Source organism: Archocentrus centrarchus, chromosome 3, assembly GCF_007364275.1.
Source record: "Archocentrus centrarchus isolate MPI-CPG fArcCen1 chromosome 3, fArcCen1, whole genome shotgun sequence".
Taxonomy (NCBI): domain Eukaryota; kingdom Metazoa; phylum Chordata; class Actinopteri; order Cichliformes; family Cichlidae; genus Archocentrus; species Archocentrus centrarchus.
Genome location: NC_044348.1, coordinates 12,412,684 through 12,433,471, shown reverse-complemented (window position 1 = coordinate 12,433,471; position 20,788 = coordinate 12,412,684). Strand labels below are relative to the sequence as shown.

The window sequence follows — 20,788 nt, the reverse complement described above, 5'->3', positions numbered from 1 at the left end:
TTTGTGTGTGTTCTTCATGGTGGTTTGCTTTTTTTTTTTGGGGGGGGGGGGGGGGGGGGGGGGGTGTTCTCTGAGCATTGCACAGTCTTTGAAGTGCTCACACTTGCTTATAATCAGATAATTATTTTATTAGTATTTTTATAAGTATTTTATTAGCAGCACCTAGCTCCTACTTGACTTAATTTCAATGGAAGCAGTCAGGATGCACTTGGTTTTTCTGCAGAGTCGTTTCACAAACTGACTAAAAAGAATTCATTGGTCTTTAGATTTAGCAGCATGGATGAAAGATCAAAACATTGGAATTATATCACTACTGTATTATCACTATAAATGGCTAAAGGTGTGATGTCATCCTGCATCAGGGTGGGCAAAGACTTTAATTTGGTCCGTGTAAATAATTTAATTCTTCTGCATCTTTAGTGTTACAGCATTTAATGGCACTTTACTCCAACAAAGACATTTGAGCATCCAGTTACAAATCTGCACTTCACTTTGTGTTGTAAAATACTGCATTACTATAACAAAAGTAATTTTGTGCACCATCTAAATAAAAGTCACTGTGTTGCCTCAAATAACTTGGAACATATTAATGACATTTCTACCTACAGTGTGACAGTGACATTTCTTTTACTATGAGATCAATGATGCCACCATGTGGTACACAAATGAATGACAAGTAACACTTGTAGCCGTACAGTGCACTTTATTTACAAGATTTCAGTTAAGAGGCTGATTTTTATGTGAGACATGCATGCATTATATATATACACACACCAGTGTGTACCACAGTGTAGATTTGGTGACATTACAACAGAACAGAAAGTGCTTAGAGTACACGTTAAAATTAATTTCCATACCAGTTACACAAACAGCTTCAAGAAATATCTGACAATTTTAACATAGCACACAGATGTGAAATCAAGACACCAGCATTAAAATGAAGGCACAAATCAAACAGTTCCCATCATATCTTTATTTCATATATTAAATCTAACCTGGAAATAAATTAGCAGAAGAAAGACAATCAAAGTACCAAGTTTCTCATTTAAAAGCAGCTGTCAAGATTCTACTTTGCCAAGACTGTATGAAAGAATATTTTACTCATGACCAGGAAGCAAAAGTGGTGAACTGGCTGTGTGGATAAATTTTCCTCTGTTCAGCAGCGGTGGACTCAGACTACCTGTCATTGTGTTTACTCTTCAATCTGGAGTACAGCAAGTTGGTCACATGGGGATGGTGCACCATGCACCAGTGTCTAAAATGTAAGTAAACATTAGACATTGAGTATTACCTGACAAACTACCATTTTGAAAAACAAACTTGAAACATATTTTGAGTCTTTTTAAAAAATACTGAAAATAAGTTAAGTTTTAGTAACTGATAATTCAAGTTTAAAGATAAAGGTCGTGACTGTTTTGACTAAAAGTCATGCATAACAGTGCAAAAACATAAATAAGTGTGATATCTCTAGCTATCAGTACTTACACTTGAGCTGGAAATAGCAGAGCTCACAGTAGGGCTTCCTGTTTCGTATTCGAACCTGGGCTCCAGTCTCTGTTCCTCCGAGATGTTGACGGCAGCCCACGCACTGAGGGGAGGATAGAGAAGTGAGAAAGGAATCAGGGGCGATTTAAGATGAATCCAGCTGACCTGCGATGTGGGCCTTTTGTGTCTAAATTATTTCACCAGACGGTCTGCCACCCAAGCACAGAAAAACCAAGCTTTGTTTCACATAAAAACGCACACATAATTTATAAATATCATAAGAAGTGCGATGTGCGTCTGTGACTCACAAGAAGAGACAGAAGTAAAATTACTTTTACATCTACATGTTAATGAACCAAGGCCAGCTAAATCTAGGGGTCCCCTGCCAGTGAGACTTTCACAGCAAGGCTCTAAAAGCAAAGCTGGACAGTAGGCTGGCTTCCTCCTCTCCATGAACAAATTGAGACAGAAAATGATGGCAAACTTAACAAGAGTGGGCTTGACCAGCACCCCAGAAGCACAAACAAGGAGACAAACTTGCTGACAAAAATAGATGCATAAAAATGATAGAAACACTGCTCCAAGCAGATGGATCAAACTGATAACTGCATGATTAGAAAACAGACCAGAGATTTGAGACTCCAGCCAACTTTACTGAAGGTAAGTTGCAGTCACATTAGTCCTAACCCTAAAAATTTCATTCAATATTAGCTCCCTAAAAACATACTGGGTACAGTTGTAATGACTGTAATTTTTTTAAAGCAAAATGTTCATTTTAAAGGCAACCTGTTATGACAATTTTCAGTTCTACTATTATTCCTGGACTCTACTTTGCATGAAACAGTTCAAAATAATCATAATGCTATACTGGGCCTCTGCATAAAACAAGCTGTTTTAGGTTCTCTGAAATTAAAGAAAAGTTCCATTACCTTCTGTGGCAGCAATTCTACAGTCCAGCAGAATGAAACTTTAAACAAATTGCAAAATGATGCATTTCTGAGAATGTTTCTTGAGAATTGTGATGAAAATCCTGCTACATTGTTTCATTTATGCTGACTGTACTTATGTCTGCTTAAGCACTGTGGTCTACATAAGCCTGTCAGCTTGTTATTGTTCATGAAGGTAGATAACCTTTAATAATAATAATAATAATAATAAATAAATTTTAAAAAAAAGGTAAAATCATACTGAAATGGCAGATGCCAGTTTCAAGATTGCATTTTGGGAAATGCATCCCTCTTTTGTTCTCCACACAGATTGTTTAGTGAATGCAGCCAAAGCCAGTTCAAATGTGATTGGTCAATAGAACAAACAGATACCAGAAATCTTCCAGTATTGAAACTTTTGGCACTTCAGCCTGCGGATTCTGCAGCATCACGTGCAGATTCATCTAAATTGTGACTAATAAATAAATCACTTTGTGTTTCAGGATTTATTTGCCATTTGCCTCGTTTTGTTGCATTCACAGTATAACTGTTCTCTCTTTCTATTGGCCAACCATGTGAACTCTGATCACATTTTAACTACAATGATTTTTTACTTGCAAGATTAGGAACTGCTTTCTTAGAGGTGAGCAGTAGCTGCAGTTATTCATAAAGTACTGGAGCTATTGTGACTGCACCTGACCCAGGTAAGACCTCTCACCTGGAAACAGCCAAGGTGGAAGTAGAGACTAAGAGCCTCTATGATCATAGCTGCCCTACTACCCAGGATACGCCCACACACAGAGCAAGTCCTCCTGCCACTGACCATCCTGGGGCAGCACATGTTAACAGTGTAAGGGCAAAAAATGTCTATAAAGATATGTATAAGATACACCAGCTCAAGGTACACATGAATGAGTACCTGGCATGATGACAGGACTCCATGGATGGATTTCTCTGGAATACTACAGATCCAGTGCTGTAACGTGAGGACGCATTCCTACTTGGGGTAACGTAACCTGCGGCAGCTGAGCGTGGTCGAGGGTAACTAGCGGTTGAGGATTGGGGCTGACGCAAATAATCGAGGTTATCCAGAGACTCATATCTGCAGGTAAGAAGTCTCAGTTCAGAGAACAGCAGTAGAACAATTCACAACACACATACTGAAAAACATCTAGCTACTATATGCAATAAGTCCAACTTAAAATTGCAGTTTGCCTGAGGACTCACCTTTTCAGAGGAAGCCCAACAGTCACAGGATCCTTGTAAAAGCTGCTGCTGCGCTGACGTATCCAACTGCTGTCAGTCAGAAGCTGAGTCTTTTTCTTCATCTCCTCCAAAATCTGCTGCCTTTCTTGCTCAGCCTTGGACACAGACAGTCCTCTTCTTTTACTCTGACCCCCTGAAGAAAAGCAAGTTGAAAGGGTTAGACAAGTACATCTCTTAAAACAGAAATGGATGATATAACAGAAAGAGATAAACTGACCTCTTGAATGCTTTTGAGGACCAGCTAATACTGGGGAAGACAAGGACTTTGTCCTGTGGGAACAATAAAGTCTACATTATTCAACAATGAAAAAAATCTCAATTCAAGTGCACTTTTTTTATTTGAAGAAATTGTTCTTTTAACAACTGCTTTATTTCATGTTTATGTCTCCAAGGTGTTTTTTTTTTCTCTTAAAAAAAAAAAAAGCACATGCACTGCAGGCAACACCAATAAGAGAAAAACAAACCATTACCTACATTTATTATAACTTAGATTCTAATAATCACTAAACTGATGTGCAACACTTGGACAGATATGTCTAAAACTACATATACACATGCAGAGTGTTTGAAAATGAGTGGAAATTAGACCAGGCTTGATCTGACCTGTGTGCAGGGGACAGCTGAGCAAAGCCACATGAGCCATCAGCCCTTAGGTACAGCATTAGCAGAAACAAGGCCCGACAAAAGCACCGGGAAGCACAGCAGAAACAGCAGCAATGATAAAAATGCTTTACAACTTTTCTGACTTTGGCTTTATTTTTAATTAAGACAAAAAGAAAAGCTTTATTTACCAGTCTTGTTGAGTAATCTTGTCATTCTGCACTCCCTGTGCAGTACTTTGAAGTTTTGGCCTCGACTCTTTCAGCTGTCCCTCAGGGCTCTGCTCTTCTTCTCTGGTTTTCTTCGATAACCCATTCACATGCTGCTGAGCCCTGGTGAGCCTCTCATCACCAGGGGTCACCTCAAAGTTGTTCTGGTTCTAAAACATGAAAAACAAATATTGTACATTTGGAACATAAAGAAATAAAAACAATGTAACACACTGAGCACCACTGGCCCACTTTATTAAAGTTTTTCAGTGGGGTTTCTAAGAAAGTGCTTGTAAATATGTCAGAGCTGCTGATTAAAAATGCCAAGTCATAGTAGAACCAGTGTAATATTAGTTGAAATATTAAGATTAAAAAAAAAAAATCCCAGTGCATAAACTTCAGTTAAACAAGTTCCCTTTTTTAGTGTCCTATATGTAGGGAGAAAAGTCCAATTATTACGCTAAAACTTGCTATAAAATGGAAAAGACATTACCGCTGACTTTTTGGCGTTCACTGCATCCTGTTGGGAACTCAGCCACTCTGCCTCCAGCCTCTCCTGGTCCCGCCGGTATTTCTCCTAAACAAATCCAAACACACAGCAACACTTTTACACTGCACTAAACTTCAAGAATACACTCCTTAGTTCTGTTTGGAAGAGTCTTAACCTGTAGGAGGCGCTCCTGTTCTTCCTGCCACTTCTCCTGACGCCTGCGATCTTCATCGAGGTCCCAAGACCAGCTGGATGAGGAGGGGCTGAGCGATGGCACCTGGAGCTGGTGATGCACAGACAGACTGTAAGCTCAAATGTAATCACACTGCAATGCATGAACTCCTTCAGTGTGCACACACGCGCGCGCACACACACACACACACACACACACACACACACGCAGATAACATATGTCTGCCCATATCCTTTGATTAAGTGGTACAGAAACTTACATCAGATATTGCAGATTCTGAGCCTCCTGTGTGAGAGAATAATAGTTTAGCAAGAAACCAGCTGTGCAGCTCCTACAGATGAGCAGAGTAGAGAAAAATCATGCAGGTCTGCATAAAAACACAATCACTGGGGACACATTAGAAGATTAAGGAAGAGTAGAAGAAAACACACTGGATATTTTATTGTTTTTATCCTGTTGCCAAATTTGGCAGCACAAAAAACAGGCAACAGCTTCAGTCAGAACAGCTCTGCTACAGACCCTTATTAGCCACAATGTTCACTGAAGACCAAAGTCCAAACAAGTTGTACAAAATTATCACTCTCAGCCAGCAGGGCCTGACCAATAATCAGGGTCAACAAGCCTATATCTAAATCAGCACACTATTCTGCTAATGTATCCCCAGCTAAAGATGCTGCACAGCAAATTCTGAAAAAGAAGCTGCAGAACAAAGCCAAGAGAATTGGTAAATGAAGGAAAAGTATCAGTGTGCAGTGAGACAAATGCAAATTTGCTCTGTTCACTTGCTGATGATGCAGCATGACACACAGTGGGTCTTTAAATTTCAGCTTCTCACAAGCTCAAAAAAAAACACAGCAGCTACACACAGTGCAAATATTTACCACATAAGTAAACCCATGAGCTGAATCCTGCACAGCCTGAAGAGAAAAACCGTCATAGGACCCACAGAATCATCAACAACCACAAAGGACAGCAAAAGGATCTCAGTCTTTGTGCCAGAAAGTTACTGATCAAACAATGAAAACAATTAATGTAAAGAACAGTTGTACACAATGGCCTTTTCTCATTTCTCTGTTATGTGCCTCCTCCTCTCCGCCATCCTTAATTCCTAAAACGCATCTCAAAAAGAGGACCAAGGAGAGAAGCAGTTTGCTGGAGGAGAAGTACCCTCATTGTTTGTGTGAAAAATGTATTAAAGAATCAGCATGATATACATGTGGAATATGATTAAAATATAGGCGCTGCCATAAACTGTTCATAAAATATACCAGTACAATCACAACATCCTACAGTTGTGGGAGGAAGAAAAAAAAAAATTCATTAGACTATGCAGTCCTGTGAAAAATTAAGTATACCCTATGGTTTCCATAGGAACTAAGTAAATAACAGAATGCACTTTAATTGATCACCAGCAAGTATGAGCATCTCTATAAGAGCAGAAGTTTTGGCAGTTTGCTAATACGGAGCAATCGTCCCAGGAGTGCATGTCCCAGTGTGTACAAAATACACCTCCTGGATATATCTTGTAACCTGAGGTCATCAGGTGCTCTGGATCTTTCAACATCAGACACACTCACTCAAACAACCTAGCCAGGGTTGATCAGACTCCGACTTGCGCCCCAGCAGCAACCACCCACGGATCAGCTCTTTATCCACAGCCACCTTGTGGCTTTCTCTGTGGCTTCACTCAAGGATTTAATGGCCCTCCTCTTAGCAAATTCACCCCAAGGTCAGATCGTGCAATGCTCAGAAAAATGGCAAAGAAGCCCAAGAGCTATATCTCAGACAGGCCTCAGTTAGCATGTTAAATGTTTAAGTTCATGAAAAAAAAACGAACAAACAACCATGACTTTTTGGAAGGGTTGCCAGGAGAAAATGGCTTTCTAAAATAACATAGCAGCACAGTTTAGGTTTGCAAAGGTGCATCTCAACAAGCCAAACGACTTCTGGAACAACATCCTTTACAGATGAGGCCAAAGTGGAGATGTTTGACCATAATGAACAGCACAACGTTTGGAGAAAAACGCCAAAGGTTGATGATTTGGGCTTGTTTTGCAGTCACAGGTGCTGCGCACTTTGCAGTCATTGAGTTGACTGAACTCTTCTAGAGTCAAATGTAGGGCTGCAACGATTCATCGATTAACTCGATTAAATCGATTCTAAAAATTTATCGACACAAATTTACTGTGTCGATGCTTCGTTTAAACTCTGCAGAGCTCAGCTGTCTCGGTGTAAGCGGCGCTCCTCACTAGCATTAGCAGCATTAGTGCTGACGTTTTTTTGTGGGTTTATTGGGGGCTGGCAAACCAACATAGAACTGCATTACCGCCACCTACTGGACTGGAGTGTGAATCACTCACGTATACACAAGCACACATTCTAAGGGCTCGACACACGGGGAGCGACGTCGCTCGCTCTCCATTGATGGGCTCGACACACGGGGAGCGACAAACGACAGCGACGAATGGGTCGCATCGCCACTGGGGTGAAACCGAACACACGGGACGCGATAGCGACGGCAGCTTTGCGAATCGCGCTCTTACGTCACTCGTCTCCAAGAAATGTGATTGGTTATGAAACTGGAGGGATTTAGACATTTTCAAAGCAGTCCGTGTCAGACACGGCAATAAAGATGAGGAGTCTGAAGATTTTATTGGAACTGACAGAAATCTTGCTGTTAAGTCTCCTCTACAAAAGAAAAAGACAACCTCGCGTTCATCCTATATTAGCACAAAAGTCCTCTCTATCCGTCTGTTTAACGTTAGTCTTGCACCAACACGTTCTCATATGGCTGCCTTTTATGTTTAACTCGATAATCACTGCGTGAAGTGTCATATAATATAGGAAAGTCAAACACAGCTAAAACGATGCTTTCCTTCCTGCTGAAAGTGGTTGCAGACTGCAGCGTGTAGCATACTCTTCGCTCATTGGTCAGTCAATGAAACTCTTGCTGATTGGTTTAGTGCCACGCGACAGCGACAAAAGTAGAACATTTTCCAACTTTGTTGCGTCGCGTCGCCTGGTCGCGTGTGCACGTCTACGTGTACGAGCTCGAAATTTCACATGCACGAATGTCGCCGGTCGCTTAGCTGGAGGAGGGCCAGCGATTGTCGCCTCATCGCACAAGCTCCATAGGAAATGAATGGAGAGCGAGCGACGTCGCTCCCCATTCATTTCCTATGGAGCTTGTGCGATGAGGCGACAATCGCTTGCCCTCCTCCAGCTAAGCGACCGGCGACATTCGTGCATGTGAAATTTCGAGCTCGTACACGTAGACGTGCACACGCGACCAGGCGACGCGACGCAACAAAGTTGGAAAATGTTCTACTTTTGTCGCTGTCGCGTGGCACTAAACCAATCAGCAAGAGTTTCATTGACTGACCAATGAGCGAAGAGTATGCTACACGCTGCAGTCTGCAACCACTTTCAGCAGGAAGGAAAGCATCGTTTTAGCTGTGTTTGACTTTCCTATATTATATGACACTTCACGCAGTGATTATCGAGTTACACATAAAAGGCAGCCATATGAGAACGTGTTGGTGCAAGACTAACGTTAAACAGACGGATAGAGAGGACTTTTGTGCTAATATAGGATGAACGCGAGGTTGTCTTTTTCTTTTGTAGAGGAGACTTAACAGCAAGATTTCTGTCAGTTCAAATAAAATCTTCAGACTCCTCATCTTTATTGGCGTGTCTGACACGGACTGCTTTTAAAATGTCTAAATCCCTCCAGTTTCATAACCAATCACATTTCTTGGAGACGAGTGACGTAAGAGCGCGATTCGCAAAGCTGCCGTCGCTATCGCCTCCCGTGTGTTCGGTTTCACCCCAGTGGCGATGCGACCCATTCGTCGCTGTCGTTTGTCGCTCCCCGTGTGTCGAGCCCATAAAAAGCTCTCCGTCGCTGCGATGGATTTCATTTAACACAGAGTGGATCATCACTAGAGTTGCCACCTGTCTCGTAAAATACAGAACCCCGTATGTTACGGGACTCCGTGGAATACGGTTCCGTAACATGCGGGGTTCCGTACTTTACGGGACGGGTGGCAACTGTCGCTGACATGCATTTCCACGCCTCCACTGCTCTCTGTGTGTCTGTGTGTGTTGTGCTCGCTGAGAATTTCAGCTGCTATTTTTGTCTTTACTTCAGCTGTAGCTACCAGAACTAGTTTGCTAGCGAGCGCAGGCCATTAGCACTAGCGATGGTTCGGTACCGGAAGGCCCGCCCCCCAGAACCGAGGGGCTCCTTCAAAATATTTTTTATACTTTAATCCCTTATTAGTGACTAAATATAGACCTGCAGTAGAAACGTATTTTCGAGAATGCTTGTGAATACAAAGCATTACACCATTACTCACACATGCGCCATGGCTCCCGCAGCCACTAGATTTTGAAAACACTCATAGCAGGCAGCGGTTTTAACTGCGCAAGCGCAAAGAGGCGAAGCTGTGACGGTGAGCTCAAGTAGTGAAAAAGGAAACGTTTTTCCAGCGTCCAAAACAGCAGCTTTTTCTTTTAGTAACCACCATTAAATCTGTGAAACAGCTGGAGGTCCTTCATCAAGCACCTGATCAGCAAGTGTTAAGGTGAAGAAAAGAGAACTTTGTAGCTGCTCCATTCACCGCTGTTTGTTCACATGGCGAGAAACTGCATTACGGAAGTTAAAATATGCAGATAAACTGTTAATAAAAAAAGTATTTCTTATCCGATTACTCGATTAATCGCTGGAATAATCGATAGAATACTCGATTACTAAAATAATCGTTTTATGCAGCCCTAGTCAAATGTGAAGGCCAAAGAACCAAGGTGCTGCAACGGCCAAGTCAAAGCCCTGACCTCAATCTGACTGAAATGTTGTGGATAGAGCTTAAGATAGCTGTGCATAAACTTATACCTTCACATGTCAATCAATCAATGAAGAACTGTTCCTCTACAATGATGCAAGAGACTGATAGTTGTACCAAAACGAGTACTTCAAGTTATTGCTGCTCAAGGTGGTTCTACAAGCTCCTGAATCATAGGGTGTATTTTGTTTTTCAGAGGACTTTATGCAGTCCTGTGAAACTCAAGTGTACTCAGCTGCCATTGCTTCAAGATGATGGCCGCAAAGCTACAGCAATGTTGGTTGTGAAATGCCTCGACTTCCTGGATCGCTCCTACCCTCCTCTTCCAAGTGATATGAGCTAAGACATGATAAGCTGATTTGAGGAAATAAATGCAGAAACTGAGAAATGAGAAGAGGAGATCAACTTAGAACAGGTTCATACTTTGTTGTCTATGTTATGGACATGGCCAGTGCTGTCAGCTCTGTGGCTGTTAGGTAAAGATTGGCCAGGCACTGCAGAAAGATGAGTACAGTCCTACCCCTCCACCCACAACACCCCATTTTCAATGCTTTTTCATGAACTGTATAATGAACAGCAATTTACAGAATTCCTTTAATCGCTCATGTGCTTTGGTGTAATTTGTGGTTACGCTACTCTGATTAAAGCACTGCTATACAGTATAATAGACTGATGTTATCACAGTGGTTATCGAGTAAAAGGCAATCAACTAATCACCATGCATCTTTTGATTCCTTATAATTAGCATCTCCTAAATATTATTTTATAAAGTCTACTGAAATTGTGCATTTGCTTCAAATGATTACTCAAACCAAGCCAAGCACCAGCCACCAAAGCTGCTACACATGAAGTTCAAATTGCCATTTTACCTTTCTGCTTGAAAAATTCTGCCCTCCTTCTCTGATTTTTTCTAATAATAGTACTACAATCTACATGAAGAGGAAGGATGGACAAGGTGAAAAATTACACAAGCACATATCACATCTGCTGAGTTATTTTTAGAGCAAGCCCGTTTTTTTTTTTTTTTCTTTTCAATATCAATGATTACACACTTTATGCCTGGTGTTACCTTTACTTCTGGCTGTGCTGTGTTTGTCAGAAAGCTCTCCACCAATGACTTTACCCTGCATCACCTATGCAGGTGAAAAAAAAGCACATCACAACACCACAAACTATAAGAAGAGCTTTGAGCATTTTGTTTTTTTAACTGCAGTGATAGGTGGCTAAAATCGTGCTCACATTGCCTGTGTGCCCATTGATTTTGAATCCTTGTGTGTCTCCTGTTTCTGTAAAGGCATCACTGTTGGCATGGTGATCAGGGCAACCTATCAGGACAGGCGCAGCAGCAGCAGTCAGATTAAGGGTCACCCTGCTCTGACCTGACTGGCTGTGATGACTCCCCCCGCAGGTGCTCCAATCTAATTAAAAACAACTAGCCATCAACACTAAGACCACGCTAATAATTTTAGGAGGTGGTAAAAGATAGAGCTGCTTTTAACTCATTATCCTACCCTTGTTGCCATAGCGCCGAATGTCCATGGTCAGACTGCCGGTTTGCAGGGCAGATGCCATTTTATCCTTCCACTGGTCGTAGTTCATGTGTGCCACCGCAGCTCCATCAACGGCCACAATCTCATCGTCAACACGCAGATGGCAGAACTCAGCTGGACTGCCTGAGGGGAGAAAGGGGAGGCATCGGGAAAATAAAAGATGAAAACGAGGAGGGCAGAACATAAAAAAAGTCCCACTTGAGAAATTATTTGTTTAGCATGAAGTAAGAAACACAGTGGGCAGCTGCTCCACGCTGAAAAGTGGGCCAGTAAGCAGTGGGTAAATGACACCTCTCTCATGTCTAATTCATTATTTATGGTTGAGTTTTAAATCAGTGGCTACATTTAGTAGTTTCTGGTGCACACAGAAGCCCTCAAAAATTGTAAAACTCCCCAGTTAAAATTTCTCTACCATACAAGTAATTGTATACATGATAACTATGATCAGAAAGCGTAATTAAGATGTAGCTGTTTTGACATCCTTTGTTTTCTCAGGATGAAAAAAAAGCCTTGAAATGCTACACTCTTCTGCTGCTGCATATAATTTTCCTCACCAAAAAAAAAAAAAAAAAAAAAAAAAAATAAAACTCGACCCACTAACAACTTTGATGCCTTTTTAGTCTGTGACCTGAACTGTCAGTGTCATCTGTTACTGTTTTGTTCTCCTAAGTGCTGAGCTGTGAGAGCAAATTTCTTCTATAAAAAGCAAAAAACATCTCTGTCGCTGACTTGTTCCTGTCTCAGACAAAGAGCCTAAATGTAACGTTCTGTTCTTGTGACAAAACTTCAGCACTCCAGAGTTACATTCAACAAAAATCTTACCAGGCTGAATGAATTTAACTCTTGCTCCTGTGGAGTCCCAGTAAGTATGGAAACCAAAGGCAGCTATACTGTTGGGTTTAAGAGTAAGGCTCACTCTCATGTCACTGTAATCCACCTGGAGGAAAAAAACAAAACAGAACACACACACACACACACACACACACACACACACACACACACACACACACACACACACACACACGTGTTCATGTAAAGGTGACACCGTGTGATCCAGTGTCCCATGCTTCCTGGAGGAAATTAGAGACTTGAGAGGCCTGCTCCACAATTATAGTAAGGGATACACTGAATGACCAGTTATTGTCAGAAATGCTGGTTTGGTGTGGCTTTACTTAAAGGTTGTACAACATTGTACTGAATGGTGAGACTGACTAAAAAGAAAAAAAAAAGAAAAAATTCAAAAGTCTAACCTTTCATGACGACATTTCATCAAGTACCCACCTATGTTATTACAGACATGTAAAAGACAAAATGTCTGCTGTGAAAATAAGCAAGTCCTGAATATTCCAAAATGGTAATTCTCATCTTCACTAATCCATTTTAATTAGTTCATTACACCTTGTAAAAAAAAAAAAAAAAAAAAAGGAAAATTTCTCTCTAAGTCTAACTCTGATTTGAAGACTTGTGAATTGCACTCAGTGTAAAAGATGGACGTAGCTATCGTGGTGTGAGCGTTTCCACCAAACAAAAGAACAAAAACCCTGCACACTCACTGGCCAAGATTTATAAAACTAAATTCTTTATTCAGTATGACCCAAAAATCAATGACTGAGCCCAAACTCAGCAGGAAAGAAAGCAGTTTTCTCGTAGCCTTCAATAGGACCACAAGTCATTTTGCAGTCACAGTTATCGCCATCCGGTGGCCTTCAGATAGAATTTAAGGTCAATTTAAGGTTTAAGGCACTTAGGCATTGGCTTCATATTTCTGACCTGGAAGCTGCTTCTATGTTTTATACTGACTACAGCTACACTTGATCTTCTCTGGTGCATCAAAATTGTGACCGTAGGAGTACGAATGAGTTGTAAGCAAAAGATTTTGTTAACATGCTGTGCAATGGTGCACGATGGTAAATTACAGTTCCACCCAGTTTCAAGAATTGGACTGTTGACAGCATGACCCTGGGAGATGAATAGATAGTGCACAACATTTGGGGTGGTGGTGGTGATTATTACAGCCATACACATGCAGCTGGTTATACCTCAAAACTGATGTGGAATTTTCCACTGAAAACTGCAGTTTGATTTCTTTGCAGAAGCTGATGTTTTCTGCACAAGTCTGGGGTCCGTGGTGAAACTACACCACAAGTGCAACGGTCAAAACGGAAATTTCAGGGACTTAAAATTGGCAGCGGCTCTAGAAGCCTTCCAGACCCGCCAATTTTAACCCTTTTACTCCGAATGCATCGCCTGTGGCACAACATACTTCAAAAGTGCCGCCGTTCGTGGACTTCCAGCAACAAATACCGTAATACACCTATATGGCTGTGACGTGCAATTTGTGGGCTTTCAGGAACCGTTTGCATTTTTTTCCGATAGGACAAACTGTTGTGGAGTTACGGTAAAAAGCCAGCTGATCAAAGTTCCTTTGATCAGCCGACTCCGCGCTGATACTCCATGTCTCAATCAGCTGTTCACCGCTATTGAGGGCAAGTAACAGGCGCTTCAGCGGTGATTGCCTGGCATTAAAGGGTTAAATGTGATTTTTATGGGAGTCTTTTTTCATTCAACTTTTTTTTTTTTTTTTTTTAAATAAACAGATCAGTAAGTACTTCTTCACATAAACTGACAAGATTGATTTGAAACCCCTTACCAGTTTGGCACAGCTTGATAATAACTTCTTAGATTTTCAACAGTTTAACAAGTTCAAACATACACTAACATACCTTTGGAAGATCTGTGCTTCCATAAGATGAGGGTGTCAAGCCTTTATTTTGACGAGACTGTAGATTTGAATAAGGTTGAGGCAGTATCTGGCTTTGAATGGAGGGCCGATTGGAATAGCCACTGGTCTGAAAGGAGGTCTGGCTGGAAAGATTAGGACTATTCACCTCCTCTCCCTGTCCTGCACCGTTCTGCTTTCCCTGGTTGCCATTCGACTCTCCAACAGATGCCTGATACTGACCCCTCAGTTGGGCAGTTGCAGTCTGTCTTTTCAGAGATGGCGAAGATGAAGAATCCTCTTTCTCACTGTTTAACAGCAGACCGTGATTATCATCTACCTGGAGATTAAGAAGAAACACAATGTGCTCAGAATTTGCAGCACTGAAATGTGACAGTAATGACTTAAAAAATGTCTACAACCAGCAGACTAATGTGAGAAATGTGTAATCTTGGAATGAGCTCAGCAGTGCAGCAGCACTTTTATTAATGAGGAAGGCAATCAAGAAAACAATAGGTAACAAGCTAGCTCACATCGTGTACACACACATACACACAGCTCTCATTACAATAACTTACTTAAGCTCATTAGGTTGTCTTAATAAGTCCCTGTACACCTTCCTGGACACTAAAATGCCATTTAGTCAGAAAAATAACAGGCTGAAAATAAAATAAAAAAACATGACAGGTTTTTCCTGTAAAAACACTTTCAGAACACACGAGTACATTTTCAATTTTTACTGTTGGGACACAGACCTACCATTTCCCTGAATCCATGTTCATCACCATATTAACCAGCATTTTCAGAGCACAGACCTCATAACTGGACAAATATTGATATGAAACAGGATTTAAAAAAAAAAAAAAAAACCTGAATGAATTGCATGTTTAAAAGTGACAATGTTATTTGAGGGCAGCTGAGGAGCAGGATGGGTGTTAAACTTGTGGCTTTTGTGAAACAAATAGGAAGATGAATGTGTTCTTATTTAAATAAAACACAGTGACAGTAATATTGTGACTTACTGTGTGGATAGCATTTGGTTAAACTAATCTTGTCAAAGAGCAACAGTACCACAGCTGTGACAACCAGTGAACTCACATTGAACATTCTCGGTAGCGATGACACCCTGGACTGCTTAGTCCCAAAGGGTCTGGCTGTGATTGCAGAGGATAGACGGGATGAGCCCTCAGACCGACGGTAACCACGGGGAAGGCTGGCTGAGCCAGACCACGACCCAGTTCTGGGCAAGTACTTGTAGACCCCTGGAGTCTGCTGGGCTCTGCTTTGCTCTGCTGCTGGTTCCCAAGATGACTTCTGACAGTCTTCCTGAGAGTTGTCGTTCTGATGAGATAATTCCTCAGTAGTAGATTTAACCTGTGGACCAACGTAAAAAAAGTCTTTCCTTTCACCAGACATGGATGAAGCAGGATTCATGCTGCTTTTAGATTTCCCTGTCTCATTTGGCTGTAAGGTTGTAACAAGAGTGGAGATTTGGTTTGTAAAACCATTTTCTGGCTGGGCAAGTTCACATGTGGACTGGCAAGGAGCTGTGTTGCCCTGGGATTTCACTTGGGGTTGAGAGCTCACAGGGAAGTCCAGAGGTGGTGTGCCAACTCTTGCTCCATCTAAATCCAGCGAAGCAAAGTGGATCTCCTCTCCCAAGATGGTTCCATCAGGGGCAATCACTGCTCCACCCTGAGAAGAAAGAGCCAACAATGGGTACATATTTGCCATGTGACAATGTCTAACACATGCTTTCTAGGCTAAACCCCTTGCTCAACTCAACTGTACCCAAGGAATATTTTAAGATCATAAGCATTTTTAAATCAATATTAAAAACATTGCCAGAGGTGCTCATTAAGAACAGGGAGGTAAAACTGAACAGTAGTGTAAACTTGCCTGAGTGTGGAGTGAGTTATGGGAGCTAAGCGGAACTGTGGTGCTGAAAGGTGTCTCAGTGGCATAGCTGCGGGCTAGCAGAGCTCGAGTATGTGGCCGGAGATCAGAGCTTGATGATTTTGATGGAGAAGTCGTCAAGTAAGGACGAGGGGCGGTGTTTCTGCTCCACGGTGATTGCTGGTATCTGGGGAATTAATAATCATTTATTAAAAAGGGAAGAAAGTTATCCAAACCTACCAGCCCTAATTACCCCTAAACCTAATAGCTGGTGTGCCATCCATGGCAGGAGGAACTGCAATCAACTGTTTGTGACACCAGGCAATGAGTATCACATCGCTATGTAGGAATTCTGGCCTACTCTTCTTCACAGAATTGTTTTAATTCAATTGCCTGTTTAAGGTCAAGCCAAAGCATCTCTTCAGATTTAAATCCAGACTTTGACTTGGCCACTCCAAAACCTTCATGTTTTTTGCTTTGTTTTTGAGCCATTCAGAGGTGGACTTGCTGGTGTGTTTCAGATCATTGTCCTGCTGCATATCCAAAGTGAGCTTCAGGACACAAACTGACGGTCAGACATTCTCGTTCAGGATTTTCAGGTGGAGAGCAAAATTCATGATCCTATCAATTACAGCAAGTCGTCCAGGTCCTGAAGCAGCAAAGCAGCCCCAGACCATCACACTACCACCTCCATGTTTGACTGTTAGCCTGATGTTCTTTTTAGGAAATGCTGTTAGTTTTACTCCAGATGTAACAGGACTCAAGTCTTGGAGCATCAAGATGTTTTTTGTTAAATGTGAGACGAGCCTTGTTTTTTTTTTTTTTTTTGGTCAGCAGTGGTTTTCTTCTTGAAACTTTCCCATGGGTGCCATTTTTGTCCAGTGTCTCACTTATTACTGAATCATGAACTCTGACCTTAACTGAGCCAAGTGAGGCCTGCAGTTATTTAGCTGTTGTTCTGGGTTATTTTGTGACCTCCTGGATGAGTCAATGAGCTCTTGGAGTCATTTTGGTAGTCTGGCCACTCCAGGTAAAGTTCACATCTGTTTCTGCATTTGTGAATAATGTCTCTCACCATGGTTCGCTGGAGTCCCAAAGCCTTAGAAGTGACTTTGTAACCCTTTTCAGACTGATAGATGTCAATGAATTTGTTTTTCAGCTGTTTCTTTAGATTGTGGCATGATGTGGTGCTTTTTGAGATCTTTTAGCCTACTTCACTTTATCAGACAGGTTCTATTTAAGCGATTTCTTGAAACAACAGGTCTGGTAGTAATCAGGACTGGGTGTGGCTGGTGAAATTGAACTAAGTAATCCAAAAAAGTAGTTAATTCATGATTGAACAAAGGGAGGGGGGGGGGGGGGGGGGGGGGTTCACACAGGGCCAGTACTGTAGGTTTAAAACTGCATTTTGTGTTTACTCAGGTTATCTTTGTCTAATATTAAAATGTGTTTGATGATCTGAAACATTTAACTGAAAAAAAAAACAACCCAAAAACCCCAAAAAGGGTTTAGCATGCTCAAATGTTTCTTTCACAACTGTAGCACAAACATACTTCAGTTTTGCTTCATTCTTTTCAAAGGTGGCCACAGCCCCGTTGGTCATCTTGTTCATGACATGCTCTCTCTCTTGTGACTTAGTACGAAGCTCAGACTTTGTGCTCCTACGACGGCTCTTCCACTTTTTCAAATCCTGAAACAAAAATACAGAACAAACTAATAACACCACTGCTTGTGTGCATATAATAAATATCAAAGACATTTGAACCTGTACCGCTGCACACCACAGCTTCATTCTTTACTTTGGGAACAGTGAGTTACAAATGTATACAATTTCTGGCATGAGTATATTCAAACACACCCTTACCATATTGTTCAGGAGTTTATAAAACTCATTCCTCAACTCTTTTCCCACATTTTGGAGATAATTTATCTTACTTTCAGGGGTAGGGCCACAATTCATAATCTTCACTTCTGGTTTTATGCCTGTGTGCCTCCCCACACTGCAGGCTGCTCAGTTTTTGTTGTTTTCATGCCCCACCTTTCTTGCCCTTTCTCCGCTCTCTTATCTCTCATTAGTACCTGGGGATCTCCCCAGCCCAGGAGCCACCTGAGGCCTTCCACAAATCGCACTCTCATGCCTATGCTTACTCCATCTGCTGTTCTTTCAGCAGATGTTTTCTAATATAATTCAGAATGTGATCTGTGTTAGTGAATTATGAATTTGTAATACTGCAGCTTTCAAGGTTCAAAATAAGTTTTAAATTTAAACTTTTAAAAAGAACATGAAAAAGGGAATGTTTAAATGTGCAGAAATTTGACAATCTATAAATGTCATCTGATGAAAATAATGCTGAAAAGCTTCAGAATACCAACCAAATAGACAGAACTTTGTTTCGTCAGCATTTCACTTATGCCTTGACTTACATCCTGCCACTGAGCTTCAGCATCCTTGGCAGCAACGCTACACTTCCTTCTGTTGTCTTGATTCCACTCTCTTGCCAAACCAGTGTCCTGACTTTCATCATAAATGGTGTTTGCATCAGGAGCCTTTCGCACAGGGTACACCATCGGGATGTCACTGAGAGATTTGCTCCTGGTTCAGACACACAAGGGGCAGAGCACTTAAATAATGATGGATGACATTATACGATTACACTGCAGCTTAATATTGCATGAAAGTGACACTTTTGAACACCATGTAGCAGGGTACGCATGATAACTAGCCACACTGCAAATGCAACATGTACAAGCATACACACACCCTGAAATATATTGCACAAGCAGACAAACAACGGGCCACAGTAGCTGTAGCAGCGCATTCTGCATTCAAACGACAGAATCTTCAACCAAGTGCGAGCACGAAGGTAACATGCAGTCAAGCTATGCAAAAGTATTAAATTTAAAAAAAGGTAACAGATGTTGCTGTCTGGATAGCACAACAGTCATGACTTGTAACAAGTAATGGCACTGCCGTGGGCAACAGAGGATGTCAAATGTGGCATTCAAATAACTTACAGCAGTATTTAGCAGGTGGTATATCAGAACAATGACATAATCTGATGGGAGGAACCAAGACTGATTACAAACATTCCTGTCATAAATTCCAGTCAAGTCTCCGCCTAGAAAATTAATGGAGGTGATATATACCACACACTCCACCTTCATTAAAAGGAAATTATTCTTGTAAACTGAACGCAAACAAAAGTATGCCCGGATTAAGCAACAATAAAGCAGCCTCAGACATTTTTGCATTTTTACGATTTTATGCTAAAAACTTTGGAACTTACCAAATCCAGCCAGGATTGACCTGAACAGGTCTGACCTGGATTTGATTGGCTCTACAGAACCAGGAAAAAAAAAAAAAAAAAAAGGACATGAAGACTGGTAAACATTATGTGCCTACATCTAATGGATGTTTTATCAAGCCAGGTCCAACAACATAATGTACTTAAAAAAAAAAAAAAGTGTCAGAATAAGAGGTAGACTAGAAAAGACAAGTGGTATTGTATGAATGAGGCTGTGTTTTGCAAAATCTACAACACACAAGGCTTCAGGACCACGTCCACTCAAATCCAGTTCTCACACACAAAATGTGTTTATGCAGTGTATGAAATAATCCACCACACAGTTTCTTGACCTATGACATGCTTTATTTTTCAAAACCAATGATATGATAGTCACACAAGCAGTAAACAGAAAAATACTGGAGACACGAGGAAGGCTATAAATAATGTGAACAAACTAACAAATGAGTCACTCAGCATGACGCTTTGATAGCAACATGCTATAAAAATGTGGCAGGGTAAACTGCAGATAAAACATGTGGGACTTCAGTGATACAAAACAATAAACCAACGTTTTTCCTGGTTATTCTGTTCTCACCTTTGTTGTATGAAGTGTGCAGGTTTTGAGCAAAATCTTACTGTTAGAAATGTCCATTGTTTCAGCTTTAACACCAATGAGATAAGTATAAGTGTGTGGAAAGCCTTGTATCCACAATCAAGGGCAGGTTATAATTACGACGACATGCTTGTTATGTATGGATCTTCAGGACAGGTGTCAGAGTTCAGGCTTAGAGAGACTTTCTGCGATATGCTTCTGGGGCTCTCCAGATATGAAGTCAAACTCTTCTGCAAAAGCCAAAGCTTTACGGCTACAGTTAAAAAAAAAAGAACAGAAAATGTATGAAATTTGTGCCACATAATTAGCAGTAGACTTTAAAGAACAGGAAGTCTTACAATGAAAAGAAACAAGATTTAAAAAAAAAAAAAAAAAAAAAAAAAGATTATAGGCCATCAGATTTAGTTTAAAAATCATTCTTGCAAACTGCTGCTAGCTGATCCTTGTGCTTAGCAAACTAATATTTAGTTTGCTACAGCTGGCAATAAAACAAACGGGTTATTTTAGCATGTCTTCATGTTAGATTTCAACATAAGTTAAGGTAAGCTCAAGCTGACAAAAGGGGTTCATAACTTAATTTCTTCTTAGCCAAGCAAACCATGAATATTTCCAGCTTTTAGTGCAATACTGCAGCTTTACCTTTGCCTTGTATTAGTTTTAAGCAAATCTGCTTTCACATGTTGTTAACACAGCACTGTATTACAGAAGAG

At 41.0% G+C, this 20,788-nt stretch overlaps 1 protein-coding gene across 2 annotated transcripts in view; it reads right to left on the bottom strand.

Annotated features, from left to right (window-relative positions):
- Nucleotides 1–683: 683 nt before the first annotated feature.
- lmo7b (LIM domain 7b) overlaps nucleotides 684–20,788 on the bottom strand; it is a 40,001-nt gene continuing 19,896 nt past the window's right edge. The window contains exons 10-29 of one of the 2 annotated variants that reach the window (XM_030726467.1): nucleotides 19,466–19,516; nucleotides 18,603–18,771; nucleotides 17,732–17,868; nucleotides 16,182–16,365; nucleotides 15,381–15,977; nucleotides 14,287–14,622; nucleotides 12,386–12,500; nucleotides 11,525–11,686; nucleotides 11,253–11,431; nucleotides 11,083–11,146; nucleotides 5,429–5,454; nucleotides 5,152–5,259; nucleotides 4,980–5,063; nucleotides 4,469–4,656; nucleotides 4,281–4,325; nucleotides 3,895–3,947; nucleotides 3,639–3,810; nucleotides 3,331–3,513; nucleotides 1,486–1,588; nucleotides 684–1,255 (exon numbers count right to left, since the gene is read on the bottom strand). In XM_030726467.1, coding sequence (XP_030582327.1) covers nucleotides 1,193–1,255; nucleotides 1,486–1,588; nucleotides 3,331–3,513; nucleotides 3,639–3,810; nucleotides 3,895–3,947; nucleotides 4,281–4,325; nucleotides 4,469–4,656; nucleotides 4,980–5,063; nucleotides 5,152–5,259; nucleotides 5,429–5,454; nucleotides 11,083–11,146; nucleotides 11,253–11,431; nucleotides 11,525–11,686; nucleotides 12,386–12,500; nucleotides 14,287–14,622; nucleotides 15,381–15,977; nucleotides 16,182–16,365; nucleotides 17,732–17,868; nucleotides 18,603–18,771; nucleotides 19,466–19,516 — 3,019 coding nt within the window. In that variant the 3' untranslated portion in view covers nucleotides 684–1,192. The remainder of the gene's footprint in view (nucleotides 1,256–1,485; nucleotides 1,589–3,330; nucleotides 3,514–3,638; nucleotides 3,811–3,894; nucleotides 3,948–4,280; nucleotides 4,326–4,468; nucleotides 4,657–4,979; nucleotides 5,064–5,151; nucleotides 5,260–5,428; nucleotides 5,455–11,082; nucleotides 11,147–11,252; nucleotides 11,432–11,524; nucleotides 11,687–12,385; nucleotides 12,501–14,286; nucleotides 14,623–15,380; nucleotides 15,978–16,181; nucleotides 16,366–17,731; nucleotides 17,869–18,602; nucleotides 18,772–19,465; nucleotides 19,517–20,788) is intronic. The other variant, XM_030726468.1, reaches the window with a different exon arrangement.